At 55.4% G+C, this 19,540-nt stretch overlaps 1 protein-coding gene and 1 long non-coding RNA gene across 10 annotated transcripts in view; one reads left to right on the top strand and one right to left on the bottom strand.

The window, feature by feature from the left end:
• The window catches only part of RREB1 (ras responsive element binding protein 1), a 168,425-nt gene that overhangs the window by 122,767 nt on the left and 26,118 nt on the right, over window positions 1–19,540 (top strand). For all 9 annotated transcript variants that reach the window (XM_086370365.1, XM_086370367.1, XM_086370363.1 and 6 more), the window contains 2 exons: window positions 12,387–12,531; window positions 12,992–13,128. In XM_086370365.1, the coding sequence (XP_086226491.1) occupies window positions 12,387–12,531; window positions 12,992–13,128 (282 nt within the window). The remainder of the gene's footprint in view (window positions 1–12,386; window positions 12,532–12,991; window positions 13,129–19,540) is intronic.
• On the bottom strand, window positions 726–7,167 carry LOC147347801 (uncharacterized). The gene is made up of 2 exons (XR_015152574.1): window positions 2,461–7,167; window positions 726–2,315 (listed from the first exon to the last, which is right to left on the bottom strand). It is a non-coding gene; the product is annotated as an uncharacterized LOC147347801 (long non-coding RNA).

Genomic DNA, 19,540 nt, shown 5'->3' with positions numbered 1-19,540 from the left:
GAAGTCAGTGGGCTGTGTGTTTGCTTCTCAGGACCAGAGCTCTGTTTCTCATTTGCCTTCCGCGGCCGTCCTGCCGCTCCCCGAGGTCCGCCGCAGCATCTGGGCCAGGAGAGCCGGGGACTCCCCATTGGGGGCTCCGGAGCCCAGGCGGAGGCCGGGCGTGTACAGCCTAGACTCCCGCCCCTGTCTCTGCTCTGCCTTGTTCTAACCCGTCCTGGGCCCCCTTTCCTGCGCCAGCCTCCTATGACACAGCTCCTTGCTGTGTCCTCCCCTCGGGGGTGCAGATTCAGTAAGACCCCTGCCGAAACATGAGCCCCCATGGTGTGGATCTCTAGATCCAGAGTGCCAAGCCCTGACTCGCCAGGGCTGGTCTGGGAACTCGTAGGACCCCTGCCATCGGCCTCCTGCTCACCCCGTTCCTGAGGGCGTCCACACGCACACGCGTGGTGCACCGGCCTCCATGTGCCCTTTCCCCTGGATAAGCCCCACCTTCCCCGGATTTAGAGCTGAGCAGCCGTGGAGGAGGCAGATCTGGGCTCCACCCCGGACTCTGGCTGCTTCAGCACCCAGAGGGGCTCATCCATCTCACAGCACGGACCCCTGGAGCTCCGCCCTTTTCAGTTCAGTTTCCTCTTAGCTAATTTTAATGAGGCGCCCTTTGCAGCCACCCTCTGTCTAAAGGCAAGTCACTCTGTCTCCTTCAGCCACTCGTACTCATATGAGAGTGTGTTTGTTATCATCATTTATTAGGTTAATCGACCTTTTTGTAGTTTCTTTTACCTTAGTTTTATGAGAGGACCATCACCTTGTAGTCAACCCTTTAGAAATATCATATTAATAAAAAGAAAAATAAACCGCTGAATCAGCAGGTTAAATTATGTGTCGTCATGTTGATAGTTGCCCTGTAGCTCAGGTACAGCCCATAACTTACTATAATGTCATTCCAGGAAATGCATTTAAATTATTTTTAAAGTAGTTGTATATCTGGTAAACAGGGAGACTGGAGTGATACAGATTCCAGCTTATTTTAAAGAAGTTTCGGGGGAGACTATCTCAATCTATTACCATATGTGGGACGGTTTTTCAAGTTACCACTTCCCTGTCTGCGGATTCTCATGTTTTTGAGGTTTGAAAATCCTTTATCCCAAACCTTTCGAACCACAGCTTAGTTCCTGAGCAGACTAATAGGTTGCCATCGCAGTGCAAAACAGGTATCACGGAAACATTGCTGCAGCTCCAGCTTTGAACTTCCCAGAACTCTTTATCAGTTGCTCCCATGTTGAAATTTTGGATTGAGCAGTGCTTGTCTTCCAAAACAAACTTGGGAAACTGAGCCAGAGCACGCCCTCTGGGAGAGCTCAGTGTAGGAAAAAGGGCACTGAGCTTTGCAATGTGCAAAAACTTTCCGGAAAGTGCTGGACAGCAGAGCTGTGAAGAAGCGATGATGCTTGAAAGAGAGAATGGCAACAAGTCTCCTCTGGAAAGAATCAGACCTCTGAGACGGGGATTTTCCTTTTGCAGCTATAATGGCCTCGGAAAATAGGAAATCAATTTCTCCTTTGCTCCTCATCTTACAAACTGTAGACCTTTAAGCTGTAGAGAGAGTCTCGGAGTCCTTGTCATGTTAGGGACACACAGGAGGGAGACGCTGGCGGGAGCACGCTTTCCCGACTTCCCCGTTGTTGAGAGGGGAGTGCAGAAAGAGCAGGCTGTGTCCTTAGCCCTGCGTGCAGAAGGTAGAGGTGAGGCGGGGACGCCCCTGGAGTGTCAGTCATCCGGTTGCCTCGCTCTCCTGCTGCCGTGGACATGCCTGAGTCCATCCCTCCCCACAGGAGACAGGCCGGGGACGCCCCCACATCATGGGCCGTCTTCAGGAACAGAGGCTTCTGTGTTCCTATTATGCTGGAAGAGAACATTGGCCGCACAGAAATGTGACCTGCTCCGTGACAGATGAGAGCGCGGAGGCTCTGAATTTAGCACGGCACCCTCAGCCGCTCAGGAGCAGCCAGGCCTCGGCCTCTGCCGCTGCGCTGGGGCTGAGAGTCTGCGCTGCGCTGGGGTCGGAACAGGTGGCCGGCACTGAAGGTGGGAGGAGCGGAGACCAGGCCGCGCGTCAGGAGGGTTGCTTCTGTACCCTCCGGGTCCAGCAAGAGGAAGCGCCCTGTGAAAAGTAGCCATGGTGATGGTCAGGTGCCTGGGGGCACGCTCTCTCTGGCCTCATGCCTGCCCCTTCTCAGGAGTGGAGGTGCGCACGCGGGGCTCGGCCCACCCCACCTGGAAACGAGTCTCAGTCACGGGTGCCTGCTCCCCGGTCCCTGTGAGGGAAGAAGGAGGCATCAGGAGGAGGTCACTGTAGGATGAGAGTCTGGGGGTCCCCCTACCCAGGACTATGTGAGCGTTTTGTTTTCTTGAGAATATTCCTATTAAAAAGCAGGGGGAAAATGCTAACACAGTTCTTACCTGTAACTTAGTGTTCCCTTCCCCAGAGGGAAAACGCCTTTTGGGGGCGCTCAGGAGCCTTTCCACTCTCGGGTGCCCTTAGAAGATGATGTACGTGGCAGCCCTCTGAAGACTGAGGGCTTTGTGTGAAAGGTTTTAACTTCGTCGTCTGTGCAGTCAGCACAACCGTGTGACTGAGCTGCACGCGTGGCCCTCAGCTCTGGCGGCTGTCCTGTGAAGAGTTGGTTGTTCCGTGATAGTACTTGGTTACAAGGCGGTTTCAGTATATTTAGGACTCTCTACTGGAATGGGCATACTTCTGGTACAGTTTTAAAGGCCTTTTCTATTATGAAAGTGGAAACCTTTTTTTCTCTTTAAGCAGGAAAAAAAAGTCATTGAAGTGTATTACCCCATTCCTTGATCATTCCACTTAACATGCTTTTCCGTCTCTTGGAAGTCTGCGTTATTAAGAGGCCCAGAACTTTCCCCTTGAGAGTGAACATTTATAAGTCCATTTATCACAGCAGAATGTCTTAAGTTACCACTTTTCCCCAATAGCTTTATTAATCTTTCACCAAATGGTTTATTGTTTGATTATACTTAAACGTTTTCAGCCTCTCTTTACATCTTGTTGGCTGGAATTGAAATTTGTACGCTTTTATTTCAACTTCAGTCATTGTTGAAATAAAGGCAGCCTCTCTGTGGGTCCCCCGAGAGTTCTTCCTTCCTCTCTGGCTGAGGCTGGTAAGGATGCTCCTCAGAACGGGGACAGGGGCCTCCATCCCTTCGTCTGTAACGGGGGTGGTGCTTTGCTCGGAGAAGTTGTTCTTACGAGGATTAAATGCTGTAATACATACTGACACCTCTGGCTCACGTCAAATATTCAGCAGATGGTAGTTTGCTTCCTCTTTCTTCTCCCCGAGGAAAGTCTAACCCACTAGTCCCTCCTCTGTGACAGTGAGCACGGGTATTTACAAAGCCGAGAGAGCAGACCCTGTGCCCTTTCACCTTGAGGATTGCAGGCTGCGTCCCAAGGACGCGACAGCGTGAGCACAGGATTTCTTGTTCCTGTATCCTCTCTGAGTTGTGCACAGCCTCATCGCTATTTGCAGACTTCCAGTTCGTTGTTGTTCTTTTTTTGAACTGCTTGTTCTGTGGTATTTGTACATTTTTCACTTGGATGTGCACTTGCTGTTGGCGATCATCTGCAGTCCTTTGCAAAACTCTTACTGTACATTTGAGAAGTCTGCACGTGGTAGAAAGCTACCACTCTTCTCTGAGAAAAAGAACAGGTGGCAGGAATTTGTCATAGGATTTTATTCCTCCTGTGAGACGCCAAGTATAAGGAAATGGCAGAGCGACCCCTTCAACTCCTCCAGCAGAGCTTATTTGATTTTTTGAAAGGATATTTGAAAAATGTCTCTCAGTTTGATTCTGCCTTTTCTTCTGAAGGACCAGCTTAAGTCCCCATACGCTGGAGAGAGTTTGTTCACAGGACCGTCCCAGCACGGGCAGGTGGTAAACACCAGCCAGGCGTTTCTTTCTTTGCATCACTGTTTCTCACATTTATGATCTGCTTCCTAATTAAATTGTCTCCTACCATTTGGCCGACTGGATGCTGAGGTTTACAACTTAGCTTGTCTTCTGTTCTGGCAGAGGTGGTGTTTGTCTCTTAGTTTGTGTTGGGGATTAAGCAGACGCAGAAGAAACGTTGGGTGCAGGTGGTACGGTGTCTTGACCTATCTTGTCTAAACATTTCGGAAGCTCGGTTGCACCAGGTAAAAGTGGCGAATGGCATCAAAATCTGGAGCATCCTTGCTTGCCCACACTTGAGCGGCCTGGCAGTTGTGCCTGGTGGAAGTCAGGTCACGGGTGGCAAGGCCCTGGAACAGGATGCGGCGTGGGGAGGCGGCCTCGGCTCCCTTCTCTCACACACGCCCCCCTCACCTGACAGCCAGGAACTTTGAGCCGAGTCTGTGTCCCATTCAGTTTGATAACCGTGAAAGCAGCAAAGCGAGGAGGGCAGAGGAAGAGAGGGAGCCAGCCTTAGATCACAAACTTAAACCTGCAGGGCGCTGGCTGTAGGCCACTCAGCACGTCCTGCTTTATACCTCGCATTTTTCCACCTTTGTTTAAATATTCAACTTGTCCAACCTGTTTGGGCTGAACAAGCCGGTGCTAGCAGACATCGAAACTGTCAACGTTTTTTTTTGATTTGTTAAGGAAGGTGATTAGCAGCAAATTTTACACTCCCTCCTCCCCCCCCCCCCCCCGCAAAAAAAATAAAAGAGTGAATGAGCAACACAGAAGTCCTAGCACGGGTGTCTACCACACAAGATCCCACTTGTGGCGGGGGTGTGCATGCACACCTTCCTCCTCCTCGATGGCCTTTCTCCTCTGCTTCCTGCAGGACTCCGGGCTGATGGAGAGCTCGTTGGCCTTCAGCCGGGAGAGCGTGTTTCCTTAAACCAGAGATGCGGTTGCGTAATGGGTCACTGGGACGCAGCAGCTGCTCTCCAGCTTCGCTCTCGGCTTCTGTAACCCAGCGCCCTTGGGAGGCCTGCCCATTTTGCAGGCGGTATGACTGAGGTCTGCGACGGCTCAGGGTTCAGCTGAGGGCACAGGCACACCTGGACCCTCCTTCCCCACAGCATGTCACGTGGTCCATTGTGTTGCCCCCGGCGAGTCTTCATTCTGCTCAGATGCAGGGCCATAAGCCGCACTCAGGGGCAGGGTTGTGTGGTCTAGTTGGTGTTCCCAGGTGAGGCTCATCTGCGGGGCCCTATTCATTTTCTCTGTGTCTCGCCGGCCCCCAGGTCATGCTAGATGGTGCCCCTGCTGTGGTGGTGGCCTCCTGCACCCATGGCAGCCTTCCTCCTGTGGCACGGCAGGCCGTCTCGAATGGCCCAGCCCAGGCACTTCTCGTTCCTCTTTTTTAAAAGGCTGGGGAGCAGCCCAGAGCTCCTGGGCACCCCCTTCCTCCCCAGAGAGTCGTCTTTTCCTCCTCCTCACTGAAAAAGGATGTGAACAGCTGGGTTCTGCCATCTGGGTAGAAGGGGAAGGCAAGCTCCCCTCGGGGCCGAAGTGAGGAAAGATCTGGGCGCCTCGTGTGCTCCCTTCCCGCCTTGAAGCGTTGGTTCTTAGCTCTCTGCCATGGAAGGGCCTTCTCCGGGGGCACAGGTGGCAAATGCTGCCCTCAGAGGGGATGGCTCCCAGCTGAAAGCCTCCCTCGCCGAAGACCCCAGATCCAGGCCCTGCTGGGCCACAGCCGGCCCTGGGTGTACGGGGAGGCTGAAGACAGGGAGGCGTTCAGCCCGGGGGTGAGAAGAGTCCACGCACCAGGCGGCTGCCCTGAAATTGCCAGGGGCTGTCGGAGAGGAGAGCGGCCACTCTGATTCTCTGCATTAACACCAGATGGGCCAGGACAGCAGTCAGCTCACGCGGCCTCTGGGGTCTTCCCTTTGTTCTTTTCAGAATCCATAGTTTTACATGGAAATGGGTACTGAGTGTCTTCGTGAGTGTTCTAAACAAGGGAGCCAAGTAACTCATGGGGAGCATTACAGTAAGTGAAAGATTATTTTAGCAAAACAAGGACAGGTAAAGGGGGAAAGTACAAGAGGGTTCAGGGAAGTCATATTGAAAGGCCGGGCTATGAGGAGCAGGCCTAGAATGGGGTTTTTACGAGCTGGTATTCACTGAGCGGGGCTGACCGCCAAGCTCCCCGCACTGGATTTGAAGGTCAGGAGGGGAGGACTTGAGAAGGAGCATTACAGGCTCTGTCTTCTGACTAGTCGGCCGGAGGCTTGTCCTGAGATCCTTTTCTGAAAGTGGTGGCTTCCAGTGTCAGCGGGACATCGGAGAGGAACATGGCCTGCAGAAGGGGGGGCGGGAGGGGAGATGCTCCTCAGGTGTCGTGACCCCAGCCTGGCCCATCGGTACAGAAGTGTCTGTTCCAAGGCCTCCCGTGAGACTGAGACGGAGCAGGAACCTGGAGCGGGGCTGCGGAGAGGGCTGAGGCAGGTGTGTGTTCACAAGTCCCGTGGCCCTGGGCCCCAGCTGTGCCTGCCCTGAGCTGAGATCCCCTGACTTCCCACACGGCCAAGTTGTCCTGGCACAGCAGCGCCAGAGGACCAGGCCATGGTCGGCACAAGGAGAGCAGGCGGCCCCTGGTCTCAGGACACGTTTCCCTCAAGTGTCGGGGACGAGGAGGAAGCCTCTGTGGTCGCAGCCTCCACTGGCCATGTGGCGCACTGCAGGGGCCTGGCCACTGGGGGTGTGCAGCGTCCAGCTGTTCCACCCGGAGCACCTTGCCGCCAGAGGATGCAGACCGCGGGGGACGCCTCTCCAAGTCCTGTGCCTCATGCCCTGCTGCCTTCTAGACCCTTCCCCAGGCTCCGTCCCTTCAGCCTGTTAGGCGGATCACGCCTCCTTCCCCACACCCCGCTGTGGCTGGCGGGCCTGCTTCTGGGTGAGCGTGACCGAGCCTGACCACACCTGCTCACCAGAAGGTGCCTGTGGGCCCACTTCCGCCTGTCTTCACTCTCCACCCAGGCGTTGCCAGCCCAGGGCCTGATTGACTTACACGGTCACTCTCCGCACCCTGGAACTCCTCCCCCAGCTTCTGATGGGAAAACACACAAATCCTTCTGGAGATTTAACTTTTCTTCAACCCAGAAAGTAGGCCGTAGGGCTGCAGTGCCTCTTAATCTCATCTGCTCCCTCTCTGGTTATCACGAGGCTTTGTTGTAAAAGCACAGCCAGCCCGGGTAGGGATGGGGAGCCGTCTGTAATGAGGCTGTAAAAACCTGTGTGAACCTGTTGGCTGCGGTCTGGCGGGAACCGGGCGGGGCCCCAAGTGGTGCTGGGGGCTAGCTTAGTGTACAGTTCGCGTCCGTTGACCGAAAAGGGTGACCTTCCTCACAATGCCATTCACTCAGAGGGTCAGGTCTTTCAGAGCCCAGATCACTGAAACCTGTGTGGAAGTTCAGACTGAGATGCAAGCAGACCCTGGCGCTATCTAGATCCTGCCTGAGCTTTGACCTTCACTCGTAAATCAGACGCGGGCAAGCTTGGAGGAGGCTTGAGACCTGCTATGGGGACACCTTCTACAAGGTGCTCCTTTAAACTTGCGGAGGGTTTTTCAAGGACTCTTACCCCCGAGATAAGAAGGTTTCATTTCCCAGTTCTCTGGGCTGTTTTTCTCCCTGGTGGACTTATGCAAGGTTGCTGGTACACTGAAGAATGAGCCTGGGAGAGGTGTAACGCTTAACGTCCAGAAAGTGTCAGCCTCCCGCTCTGGTAGTGAATGGCCCTGTGAGCAGCGTGAAGGGTTAAAGAACATGACTGGGGTCTGGCGGCTGTCGTGCTTGAGCAGGCGTGGGGAGCACCGGAGTGAACGTGCCCAGGACCAGGGCAGGGGCCCGCGGGGGAGGCCCCAGAAGCGGGCAGGTGCACGAGTGGACCACCAGAGGCGTTGACGAAGAGCGCGGGCCTGAACCCGTGCTTTAGAAGCTCACCCGGCCCAGGACGGAGGAGGAGCAAGCGGGACAGCGGCGCGGTCAGCGTTCAGTGTTAGGACCAGCCAGGAACCCTGCGGCTCGCAGCGTTTGTTGCGTTTCCATCTGTGTTCATCCTTTTGCATAGGTCTTTGAACCTTTTTCCAGTTATTAGGCTTCAAGACAAGTTTCCGGGAGTGGAATTATTGGAATAAAGGGCATATGGATTAAAACTCAGATCCCTGTCACTCAGCTGCTTTGGGGGAAAGTTGCTGCCAGGGTTCAGCCCCATCCATAGCGCGTGAGAGCCAGCTTCCTGCACCACAGCAGCCTTCGCACTGTGTAGGCTCCTGTACCACAGAAACCGTCAACTTTTCCCATTCTTGCCTCCCTGGAGAGAGAAGAGCTGTTCACTGCTCAGCTGTGGGATGCAGCACACGGGGCTCGACAGCAGTTTGATAGGACTTGTGGGGGTCTGAGCGGGAGCTGAGGGGGTGACGTCGCTGTTACACCCCCGCTCAGAACCCCAGCTCCATCTGCACGACCTCAGGACGTGTCGTCCCAGCCTGGTGTGTGCCCCACACTCAGACCGCATGCAAACAGGTGTTTACTTCTGACCCGTCACTTCACGAAGGGTATTCACAAACGGGAGAGTATTCCAAGATGAGTAGCGACCGGTTCTACCAGCAGAGAACTCTGGAGGGCAGAACTGGGAGGCGCTGGCTGGAGGACTCAGAGCTGCTTGGTTCCAAGGAGGGGAACTTGGGAGAGACGCAGACGTCACTGCGAACTGTGTGAGGAGCGGCCCTGCAGCAGAGAAGCAGCCTGACTTTCACACCCAAGGACGGACAGGTGTTTAAAGGAAGGACAGAAGTTCTGACTCAACGCAAGGAGGATGGTTTTAACGCTTGGCCTTGTTGAAATGGAGAGTCCTTGTGGCTGGAACTATTCAGTCAGAACTGAATGGCGGCACAGGGCTGAGGGACTTCCTGTGCCACGTGGGTGGTTGGACAGCATCTCACCCCACTTCCAGGCCTGAGGCTTGTGTAATTTGTTGGTTCTTAGGATGAAACTTAGAAATTAGATGAATTAGCCCTTGAAATGAAACCTGAAAGAACAACAGAGCCAGGTCTTCTAAAGAAGAGAAATGGGGTCGTCTCCTCCTTGCTTTGCAGGGAAGAGGCCATCGGTGGCCCCTCATGGCGACTCACCCCACTTCCTGTGAGCGTCTGGGAGGAAGTGGACACTCCTGTGACCACTCCTGCTGTTGGAGAGAAGCAGAGGGGTCAGGGTAGGAAGAGTCTGTAAGTGCAGATCACATCCAAGTCCAGAAGTGCCCCGAATCAAGCTCTTAAGTGTACCTCCAGAGCTTGGGCCTCCCGTCGCTACGAGGACAGGCTGGGAACCCCTGTGTCTTGGCCAGTGAGCAGGTTTTGACTCTGGAGGAGCATGGCTCTGAACTCCAGCTGGGATCAGTGAGGGAGCTGGAGCATGTTCAGGAGCCTTGTCCTCGCCTCCAAGCCCCGGAGACGACCTTGCCCTTGTCCTGTCCCGCTGCCATCAGCAACAAGCCAGGACTGGAGGTGGGAGCCTCGAGGCCCAACCTGGAGCCCTTCCTTCTCCTGCAGGTTAGAGCTGGGTGACAACTGCAACACAGTGGGCCACGGCCGCTCAGGGAGGAAGTGTCTGGGGCTCAGGAAAGAGCCCCAAGGTTCCGGCCCGTGCTCTGGAACAGAGAGGCAGAGGCCCGGCCTTTGAGGCAGTCTGGGAGATAGCACAGACCTTGGAGTTGGCCCTGGCACGTCAGCCTCTGCACTTCGCCGGCCTCATCTGCGAAATCGATCTTAGTCTAGGTGAGGTCTCCGGCTCCAGTCTCCCCCTCTTCCTCTGCTCCCTGAAAACCACCTCCCTCCTAAATCCTAGGAGCTAGATGGTAAAGCACCAATCTCATGACCATTGATGTCACGTGATAGAAAAGGTGTAGCTTGAGATGAGCTTGTGAACTGCTTGCAGTCATCAGCTCTGATTCCCAGTGTCCTCACAGTGATCGTGGCCTCGTGTTAATCATACCAGTAACCTGTCGGCTGTAGAAAGGGTGTTCATTGTTGAAGTTAATTTTGAGTGATCTGTTGAAACGATGGGTTTGGTACTAATTTACATCCCTTAGTATTATCATACTTCCTCAATTCTTCAGTCGTGTCTGACTCTTTGCGACCCCATGAATCGCAGCACGCCAGGCCTCCCTGCCCATCACCAACTCCCAGAGTTCACTCAGACTCCTGTCCATCAAGTCGGTGATGCCATCCATCCATCTCATCCTCTGTCGTCCCCTTCTCCTTCTGCCCCCAATCCCTCCCAGCATCAGAGTCTTTTCCAATGAATCAACTCTTCGCATGAGGTGGCCAAAGTATTGGAGTTTCAGCTTCAGCATCAGTCCTTCCAATGAACACCCGGGATTGATCTCCTTTAGGATGGACTGGTTGGATCTCCTTTGCAAGAGTCTTCTCCAACACCATAGTTGAAAAGCATCAATTCTTCGGCGCTTAACTTTCTTCACAGTCCAACTCTCACATCCATACATGACCACAGGAAAAACCATAGCCTTGACTAGACGGACCTTTGTTGGCAAAGTAATATCTGTGCTTTTCAATATACTATCTAGATTGGTCATAACCTTCCTTCCAAGGAGTAAGCGTCCTCAATTCTTAGATGCCTAAAAAAAAAAAAAATGTTTTTACACTTCTGAAAGTGGAATACGCTTGAAAGAAACTTGGAATGTTGAAAGAAACTTGCCAGCCATTTTTTTTCTCCATACACTGATATTAAGTGATGGTCTCCCTAACTCTCAGCCGCCTTGAAATAGAGGGGGTGCTTAGAACAAAGCTGTTTGTCTCCCATTAACTCTCTGAAGGCTTTAAGAGGCCAAGAAGAATAATAAAGCTTCATTCCCTGATAACCTGAGCAAGGAATTGTGTGGATGTGGGCATGACGGTTGCCTGTGATTCTTTTCCATTTTCTCCCGCTAGATCTTTCTGACCCACCGCACTGAGTCCCCCTAAGAAAGCAGAGGGTTGGCCTGAGCCACCTTCCCTGAACCCACTCCTCAAAGATGAGGCCACTTCTCACCTGCTGGGGGATGACTGGGCTGGTGCTCTTTGGACAGGGGTTAGGGTGGTCAGGGGCTGGCCCAGGGACCCCTCCAGCCTCAAGAATATGTCTGCGGGGTCAGAACCAGGGAAGCCCTGGCTCTCACCTCCACACACTCACAGGAGGAGGACTCACAGGTGTCCCTAGAGGCAGAGATGAAGAATCTAGCCTTCCGGGTTGAATCACTGGCCTGAGAGCCTGAACTATTGCTCCTCATGGTTCATGAGCTTCTCAGCCCTTTCCTCCCAAGCCTGTCTCTGGTAAATAAAGTACAGCAGAGAATGAGCATGAGCTGAACTGAAGTTCTTTTTAGAAGTGTGACAGGATCATTTATGGAAACGTTGCTGTTTCTTCCCATTCCTGAGAATGTCTGCAGTACGATAATCCCATCAGAGTTATTTATAAAGCGCCGTGGCTACATTCCCACATCTGGCACAGTTTAACCCTGTTCAGAGATGGTGATGCCAATGATGACTGTCATTAGGAAAAGTCAACCTCTCATGTCACAAAGCGAGGAAATTGAGACTGACTATCTTTTTGTAATGCCATTCTTTCTTTCCTGTAGCTCTTGGGACCTGGTTCCTAGAATGTTTTAGAACTTGATAATGTAAGGTCACTTAAGTCAGGTCACCCGTAACACTCTTTTTGGAGCAGGCATGTGCATACTAATGTAATCCTTCCTTGTACGTATATTCCTGGTCCTGTAGATGTCAGGGTTGGAACAGGTAACTTAACCATTGTCCCAGCCACTCTCATGATCTGGGAGTTCACGTAAGACCTCAGAGAGCGAGGGCAGGCTTTCAGGTCGGAGGCATTTCAGACATGTGCTCGGTCAGCTCTTCTCACATTTGATCCCAGCATGTTTCCAAAGGCAAGAGAGGACACGCTCTCCTGGTAGACAGGGGGTGGGTTCCGGGGCCACCGAGTGAACTGGTGGTGGTACCTGGGACTCCTTTTGCCTGTAGAATTATGTGTCCCCAAATGGTGCAGCTTGTCTGCATATGTGGAGCAGATCATCAGATGGCTTGCTTTCCTCTCTTCGGTGCCAGCGAAGTTCATGAACATCTCCCAACAGAGAGCAAGGTGCTGAGCCACGTTTTTGGCCAGCACTTCGTTGTGAGAGCTTTAAGAGGGGTTCAAGGAGATTATAAGGCTTTTAAAACGAAGTCACTGTATAAATTACACCCCCATATCTCTTAACTAAGGAAAACTTTTAAGTACCAGTGCCCAAATAGAAGGCATTTTAAAGAAACCAACCCAGTTTTCTTTCCTAGATCACGTTGTATGTGTGTGTGTTCTTTGTAGACACATGAAGATCCACGAGAAGGACCCCAACAGCTCTCCAGCCGCAGCCCCCCCATCCCCACTGAAGCGCAGGCGGCTGTCCTCCAAGAGGAAACTGAGTCATGACGCGGAGTCGGAGAAGGAAGACCCAGCGCCAGCCAAAAAGGTCCTCCCGGCCCCGCCCCCGCACGAATGTGCGTGCAGCCCAGGGGCTCCTGGCCGAAATCCCCCCAGCCTTAAGTTTCTCAGTCTGGGGACTTGGCAGACCCCCACCCCCAGGCTTTTCAGCTGTGTTTCCCTGCGCTGTTTCATAGGGTACCTGGAGGAAAGCGTGCCTGCCCGCCCTTGCTTTGTGGAGCCCCGGCTGAGCCCGCTGTTGACGCAAAGAGCGTGTTCTGTTGTTCGAGGCTGTTTTTGTTTCTCCAGCTAGAATGGGGGCTTCCCCAGCCCTGGGGCCTCTCCTGTCGTCCCCCGTTTATGCCCAGCGCCTGGCAGATACTGGGCGCTCCATGGACATCAGTTGAATGAGGGGGCTGAGCAGGGAGGAGCGGGCCAGGGGCGTGTTCGGCCGCCTGGTCAGAGCGCGTGGGGGCCCTCGTGACTCCGTGTTTCTCCTTTCCGCTCAGATGGTGGAGGACGGGTCGCTGGGCGACGCAGAGAGGAAAGCGGAGGAGGTGTCTCACTGCCCACTCTGTTTCAAGGAGTTCGTGTGCAAGTACGGACTGGAGACCCACCTGGAGACGCACTCGGATAACCCGCTGAGGTAGGAGCGAGCCAGGCAGGCCGTGCTGGTGCAGGGTACGACGCACCTCCCTCTCGTCCCTCCAGCCTGTGGCTGAGCCCGTCACAGCGCTGGGGGCACTGGCAAGGCCACACAGGTGGCTGTGGCCGCAGGAGGCTTCCCCAGGGTCCCAGTGCTTCCTGCACTCTGAGCAAGGCTCCTGGGCCACCCTGTTAGTCCCTGCACACAGGGAGCCTCCTAGCATAGGACTTTGGCCAGCAGACACGTTTTCTGCACAGAAGATGTTGCAGCCGCAGTGCTCGTTAGGTGCACCCGTGTGGGTGGTAAGGATGGGAGGGCAGGGCAGTGCTCGTGGGCACGTGGACTAGGCCAGTAGCACAGGAAGCCAGGAAAGCGTTTGGGAGCAAGGCCGAGTTCTGTCCTGCAGGACACGGCACCTGAATGAAGCCTGTTGCAGCCGCAGTGACGGGAGGTGGATTTTCTGATCCTCGGTGGTCCCAGGCGGGGCGAGCGGGTGGTGATGAAGCCTCTGGCAGAATTTGGGGCTGGGCTGAGGGCCTCGGCTCTCCTTCCCCACCTTCATCGCTGTGTTGTCATCGGGCAGGGAGCCCAGTGATCCTGCTGGGCAAGCCCCTCTGCCTCCAGATGGGCTACCCTGGGGAGCCCCAGGCCTCGTGAGACTTGAAAGTAGCACGTCCTGAGAGGCCCAGCTGAAGGTTCCCAGCACAGAGGCCAGGGCGTACATGGCTGCAGCTTTGGGTTTCAGAAGGCAGCTTGGGAGTGCGGAAATGTGGACATCTGTTTGTCTGACTCACCAATCCATGGACCAGATTTCCTTTCTGGGGGCACGTGTTTGGTTGTGTCTGAGGAGTGAAAAGGTCCGAGGCAGTAAAGACGTTTGTGTTCGAGGGAGAAGCCTAATTATCCAGCAAGTTAAAGCCGTGTCAGTTTCCATTATCCTTCATCACATTAGCTTGACATTTTTCTATTAGAGAGAAAAAAGAATTTATGGGGAGATTAAAGTCTGAGCAGTTGAAGTGCTAGAAAATGTCTCCAAGTGACTGCCCTGTCCTAGGGAATCGAGGAGTGTGACGGGCGGGCATGGCTGGGCAGTCAGGCCCGGGGCCCGTCCCACCGCTGCTCTCGTGGGCCTGGACCAGTGGCGTCGGAGCCACGAAAGGGAGCTGGGCCAGCTCGCCCCAGGTTCCCTTTCAGGCTGGAAATCCTCGGACTCTGAAACCCGCCTCTTCACAGTTGACATTCTGTGTACCAGGAAAAGCCCTGAGCTCTTCCTTTCATAGGCCCTGTCGTCCCGGGAGAGTCAGGAGCTTGACTTCCTGGTTTCCTAAGCGTCCGCAGCACCCCGGCTGTGGGCTGACAGCATCCTCTGCAGCCAGGACGTACGCGCGGAGCCCATGTTACCAGACCAACCTCATGCGCTGCGTCGTGGGAAGAGGCAGGCGTCGCCTCGGCGAGCCTGGCCCCTGCTGGCGCCCCGACCTGGCTCCGCGGGGCGCCTGGTCCCCTCGCCGCTCGTGTCTGCCCTCCCCAGGTTCTCTCTCACTCTGGGCTTTGGTCTATGATCAGACACGTCTCTGGAACTACCCTGTGACTGTCTTCTAGGAGATTTTCTCTGACGGGAAGCAGCCTGGCTCTCGGGAGAGCGTTCTGGGCAGCTGGAGCCTGCACTGCAGTGGGTGGCGGTGACTAGGGGAGGTGAGGTGCCTCCCATCGGTGCTGCCCGGCCCAGGGTGTGGGCGCTCCTGGAGCGGGGCCTGCCGCTCGGAGAGGATGGGAACGGGGACTGCCCCGGACGCTGGCTCAGTGCTCCACGTGATCTGGGATACAGTTCACCCAGGACTCCACGGCTGTGATGGTAAACCTCCAGTACCGCCCGTCTCCCTCTCCCTGTTGGTGCTATCTCCGTTTGGGGAGGAGACCGCAGGAGGCCTGTGGCCGGCGGGCCCCTCTGGCAGAGCTGTGAGAGGAGGCTGCCCCGCGTCCACCACGGGCCCACCAGCCGGCCCGGTCTAATGGGTGGGGCTTGTGTCTGGAAACCAGAGGAGTTAATTACAGAACAGAGTTAACCTCCCTCTCTCCTCTCCGCTCTGCCCTCCACGCAGTCGCCTGCTCTCAGGATGCCTGGAGGCAGGCCTGAGCCAGCAGGGCCCAGCCGGGCAGGGAACTGTGACAGTAGCTGGTGGGAGAGACTGCTTGTTAACCCAGAGCTAAAATAGGCGCCCACTCCATTTGCAAACCCCAGAGGCAACAGAACCACAGTGGGATGCTACCAGTTTAGACAGAAGTTTATAACTCGAAACAGCTGTTGGCTTCGCTCTCGAGCTCTCCTGCCCTTACCCCCCACCCCCAAAGCTGGCAAGGTGCCCACTGTTCCTTAATAAAAATCACTGGAAATCCAAACTGGTGTAAACGCCGAGGCCGTTCTCCTGCAGTCCCTGTGTTTCACATTGACAAAGTGGGCGCTGGAGCAGGAGGAGGACGCGAAGCCGCTGTGGTAACCGTGTCTCCGCGTGCTGGGTTCACTTTTGCTCTGGCGTGACCAGCAGTGACTCGGCCCCGTGTCCAGCCCCCCAGACGAGGAGCAGAGCTCCTGAAAGCTGGCCCCGGGGACTGGAGATGATAAGCCAGAGTGTTGAAGGAGCAGGTGGATGCGGCGGGGACATCCCTGTGCGGGGCTGTGCTGGTGTTGAATATCAGGCCTGGTTATAAGAATAGAACAGTAGCAGGCTGTCCACCGCCCGCGGAGAGTCAGCGGGAGGGAAGTCCGGGTCAGCAGCAGCCAGCGCGAGCACGAGGGAAGCCACAAGGGCCACGTTTAGTTCTCTAGGAGCCACGCCCTAAAAAGGAAGAGAAAGTCGTGGAGGGGGTCTCGCTTTGCTGATGTATCGATATGTCCCAAATATAACGTCAGTAAAAAGTTGTCAGTGACGTGGTTTACATTCTCACTCTCACAGTCTTTGCCAGCCAGTATAGGGAGCAGCCCATCCCTTTGGAACACGCACTTTCCAAGCCCCCAGCAGTCCACACGCATGCATGGGCCTCAGCCAGGCCCACATGCAGCTGGGAGGGCTTTGTCGCAGAAGACACCTTTCAGTGTCTGAGTGACTGGTCTCCGGCTAACGGGGGCCTGGCTGGGAGAGGGGACAGCTGGGTGGTCATAGAGGGTGTTAGCTGCAGCTGAGGGGGAAGTTTTCCAGAAGTTCTTGTATAATCTTACGTGGCTTCTTAATTAAAGGAGACTGGGTAATAAATAATTTTTTAATTCCATTAAAACATATCCAGCAAATGAACGGGTGCTTGTTGTGTGCCAGGCCCGCGACCAGACTTAAGAGGAGAGCAGCGACGGTAGAGACAGTGAGAGGGGTCGTGACGGTGCAGTGGTCACGTGGGGCGGGACGGGGTGGCCGCCCGGGGGGGCTCTACAGGTGCGGCTGCACCAGAGGAGGGCAGGGCTGCGGGGGGCGGGCGGCGCCAGAGCCTGCTGCTGGGCTCCCAGGACTGGCCGCCTCCCTTACTGCGCCTCCTCCCCCGCACACTCGTCACCTGCACGGGGGCCCTGAGACCAACGCACATGGCGCTGGTCCCACACTTGCTAAATGTCACCCTAAATATAGGAAAGGGGCATCACAGAATACTCTTCAGCATCGCGTATTCAAGATCCCAGGGGGCCCGGGGCCAGCCAGACGGAGGCAGGTTTGAAACACGCTGGGGGCCGAGCGGGGGAAGACCCCTCCCCTGACTGGACGGAAGCTGGAGCGCCTTCATCAGGGCTCACCCCTGCCCTGCCCAGGGGTGACTCAGCCCCGTGGGGCAGTGTGGCCCCCGATCCCGGGCTCACCCCGGCCCCTGCTAAGCCAGTCCCTGGGCCTGCCCAGCTTCACCTGCGTTACTTGGGTCGAGCAGGCCTGCAGGGCGTCGGGACGCCTTGTGCAGCCCCGCAGATTCCTGGGCGTGGGGAGGGCAGGCTGCCGCGGGCCAGGGCCCTGTCACAGGGCCCTCACCGCTGCTCCCAGCAACTGGGAGAGATTAGTGCAGCTGTCGGATGTCAGTTCTCTGGCCAGGACACGAGGGAGGGCAGGGAGGGTGGGCAGGAGGGGAGAGGAATGTCTGAGGCGGGTGGGGCTCAGATGAGAGGTTGTTTGCACTCACCCCTTCTCGCCTCTGAAGACAGAACAGGAAAAACGAAGCATGAAATCCTTTTAAAAGAGCAACGTCAGTCCCTCAATTAAAACACTATAATGAGCAAGACGTTCAGTATCTCAAGGAAGTGAGTGGGTGCCTGCCGCTTTCTCAGCAAGGCGTTTCACAGGTTCTGATGACGGGGTGTGGGGCGGACTCCCGGAGAAGCCGCTATGCAGGGCCCAGGGGGTAAGGATGTGACCCGGGGCGTACAGAGCCCGGGGGCACCTGCTGTCTCCGTGCTCCGAACGGCAGCCCCCTGTAGTCTGACCTGTGGCCGGCATCTCAGTGGCCTTGGGCTCAGCCTCCCCGTCTGGAAGACAGACTTGGGGACCATTGTGAGGATGAGGGGGCAGCCATAGTGCTCAGACTGTCATACTCAGTGAACATTTACTTCTGATACTAATGTTTAGAACACGTGTTTTTAATGTTTTAAATCTCACAACACTTAGAGTTACTGGTTCCCGTCGCTCCCTGGGAATCCCATTCCAGTGACAGAGAGAAGGCAGCAAATTCCAGAGCTTCTCTAGGTCCTGCTGATGTTTACTTGACTGAGAACAGGAGAGCAATTTGGCCTTTAGTCTTTAGCGTGATAAAGAGGCACCTTTACCTCCTTTCACTTCTGTAAAGATTGGGTAACTGAATGGCAATCTAAATTTCGTTTTGCGTCCTGCCTCCCAAATGACGTGATCCAACTGCGCAGAACCCCCGGCGGTCAGAAGCTTGAATGGACTTCGTGCCTTCAAACTACCGCGCGTTGCCTCCCTTAGATGGTTGGGGAAACCTGAGAGTCTAAAGAAATGTGTTTCCTGATGTTTGAAATTTGCCAAAGCAGTCCTTCGAAAATATGCTTAGCGGAGTGAGGAGAAAAAAGTTTTTTAACCCTTTCTTGGAGTGGTGGGGTCAGCTGTCTGTCCCTTAACTGGGAAACGTGATGGAACAGGGTGCTAGTAAGGGCCACCAGATGAACAAGGAGTTACCGAGCAAACCCCGCGATGGGTTAGGCCCAGAATTGTTTAGCCACAGGCTTAAAACACGTTTTTTAAAAGCTCTTTCATGGCCTTGTTTTCCACTTTAGATTCTGCTGCTGGCGATCTTGCCTCCACATTTATCTTGACTTGACTCTGTCTTCTGTGAGCGTGTGAGCTCCCCTCCCACTGTGGATCCTTCAGGAAGGTTACTCGGGAAACCTGCGCCAACAGTGGCTGCCGGTTCCCTGCTTCATGGCTGAAGCGTTTATTGTGACTCAGTCCTACCGATTCCCTGTCAGCCCTACTCTGAGGCCAGCTCCTTCCTGTCCCCCTCGCCCTGCACAGAGCCCACACCAGCCCAGGACTCTGCAGTTTTCGTCTGAAAAATAACCAAGGAGGAAGGAAGGGCACGTGTTGTAAAGAACGGCCTCCGCGGTGTTCTGCCCCATTGGCTGCACGGTGGTACGTGTCAGTCTTCTACCCCGTGTCTTTAAGATCCTGACTCTTGCTTTGTTGAGACTAGTCGTGGATCTGGGCCTGAACGTCACTCATTTGCATCGGAGTCCTGTGAGAACTGAACGAATTGATCCCAGCCTCTGGGCGAGCACTCCCCGACCTCCTGGAGCTGCGGCCCCGCCCCAGCCTCACTGTCCTGTCCGCCTGCTTCGGGGGCCAAAGCTGAGCTGGGACCAGCAAGGGAACTCAGGATCAGTGTGGCTTGCCGCTCCCGTGGGGGTCAGCCTTCTCTGACCACGTCTACGGTGCACTCTTTGCAGCGCCGGCAGTCTTGGGGCACAGCCCCAGTGCCGAGGGACCGTGAGTTTCTGTGGTCTCTGGACAAGAAGGGACAGGGTGGGCCCGTCTTGCGGGCGCCTGGGCGCTGCCTCTCTCCGGCCCAGCGCTGGCAGCCCCCAGTCCTGCCATCTGTTCCTTTGAATCCCGAGGGCCACGATGGAAACTTGGCTCCCTCTGCTGCGAGCTGCCCCGGAGGCATTTCTCTCCCCTGGGACCCCCAGCCCAGCCCCTCCTGTCTCCACCTCACCCCTCCCCACACCCCTCCGTGACGCTGCAGGTGCTGCCATGGTGGGTGGAACAGACAAGCCTCAGACAGCGGCCTCCCCCTCCGCTTCCAGAAGCTCCAGCTCTGCAGGCCCCCAAACCTGAGCCCCCCACCCCCACCCCAGTAAACTGCTGCCCCTGCCCCCGAAAAGAGCATCCTCGTGGGAGGAAGGAGCCCACAGTTGGAGGAGTGGGGTGCCCTC

This window comes from Bos grunniens, chromosome 23, assembly GCF_055505025.1.
Source record: "Bos grunniens cultivar Pamir isolate PY7600 chromosome 23, Bosgru_T2T1.0, whole genome shotgun sequence".
In the NCBI taxonomy this organism is placed as follows: Eukaryota; Metazoa; Chordata; class Mammalia; order Artiodactyla; family Bovidae; genus Bos; species Bos grunniens.
This window is presented reverse-complemented; position numbering and strand designations above follow the sequence as displayed.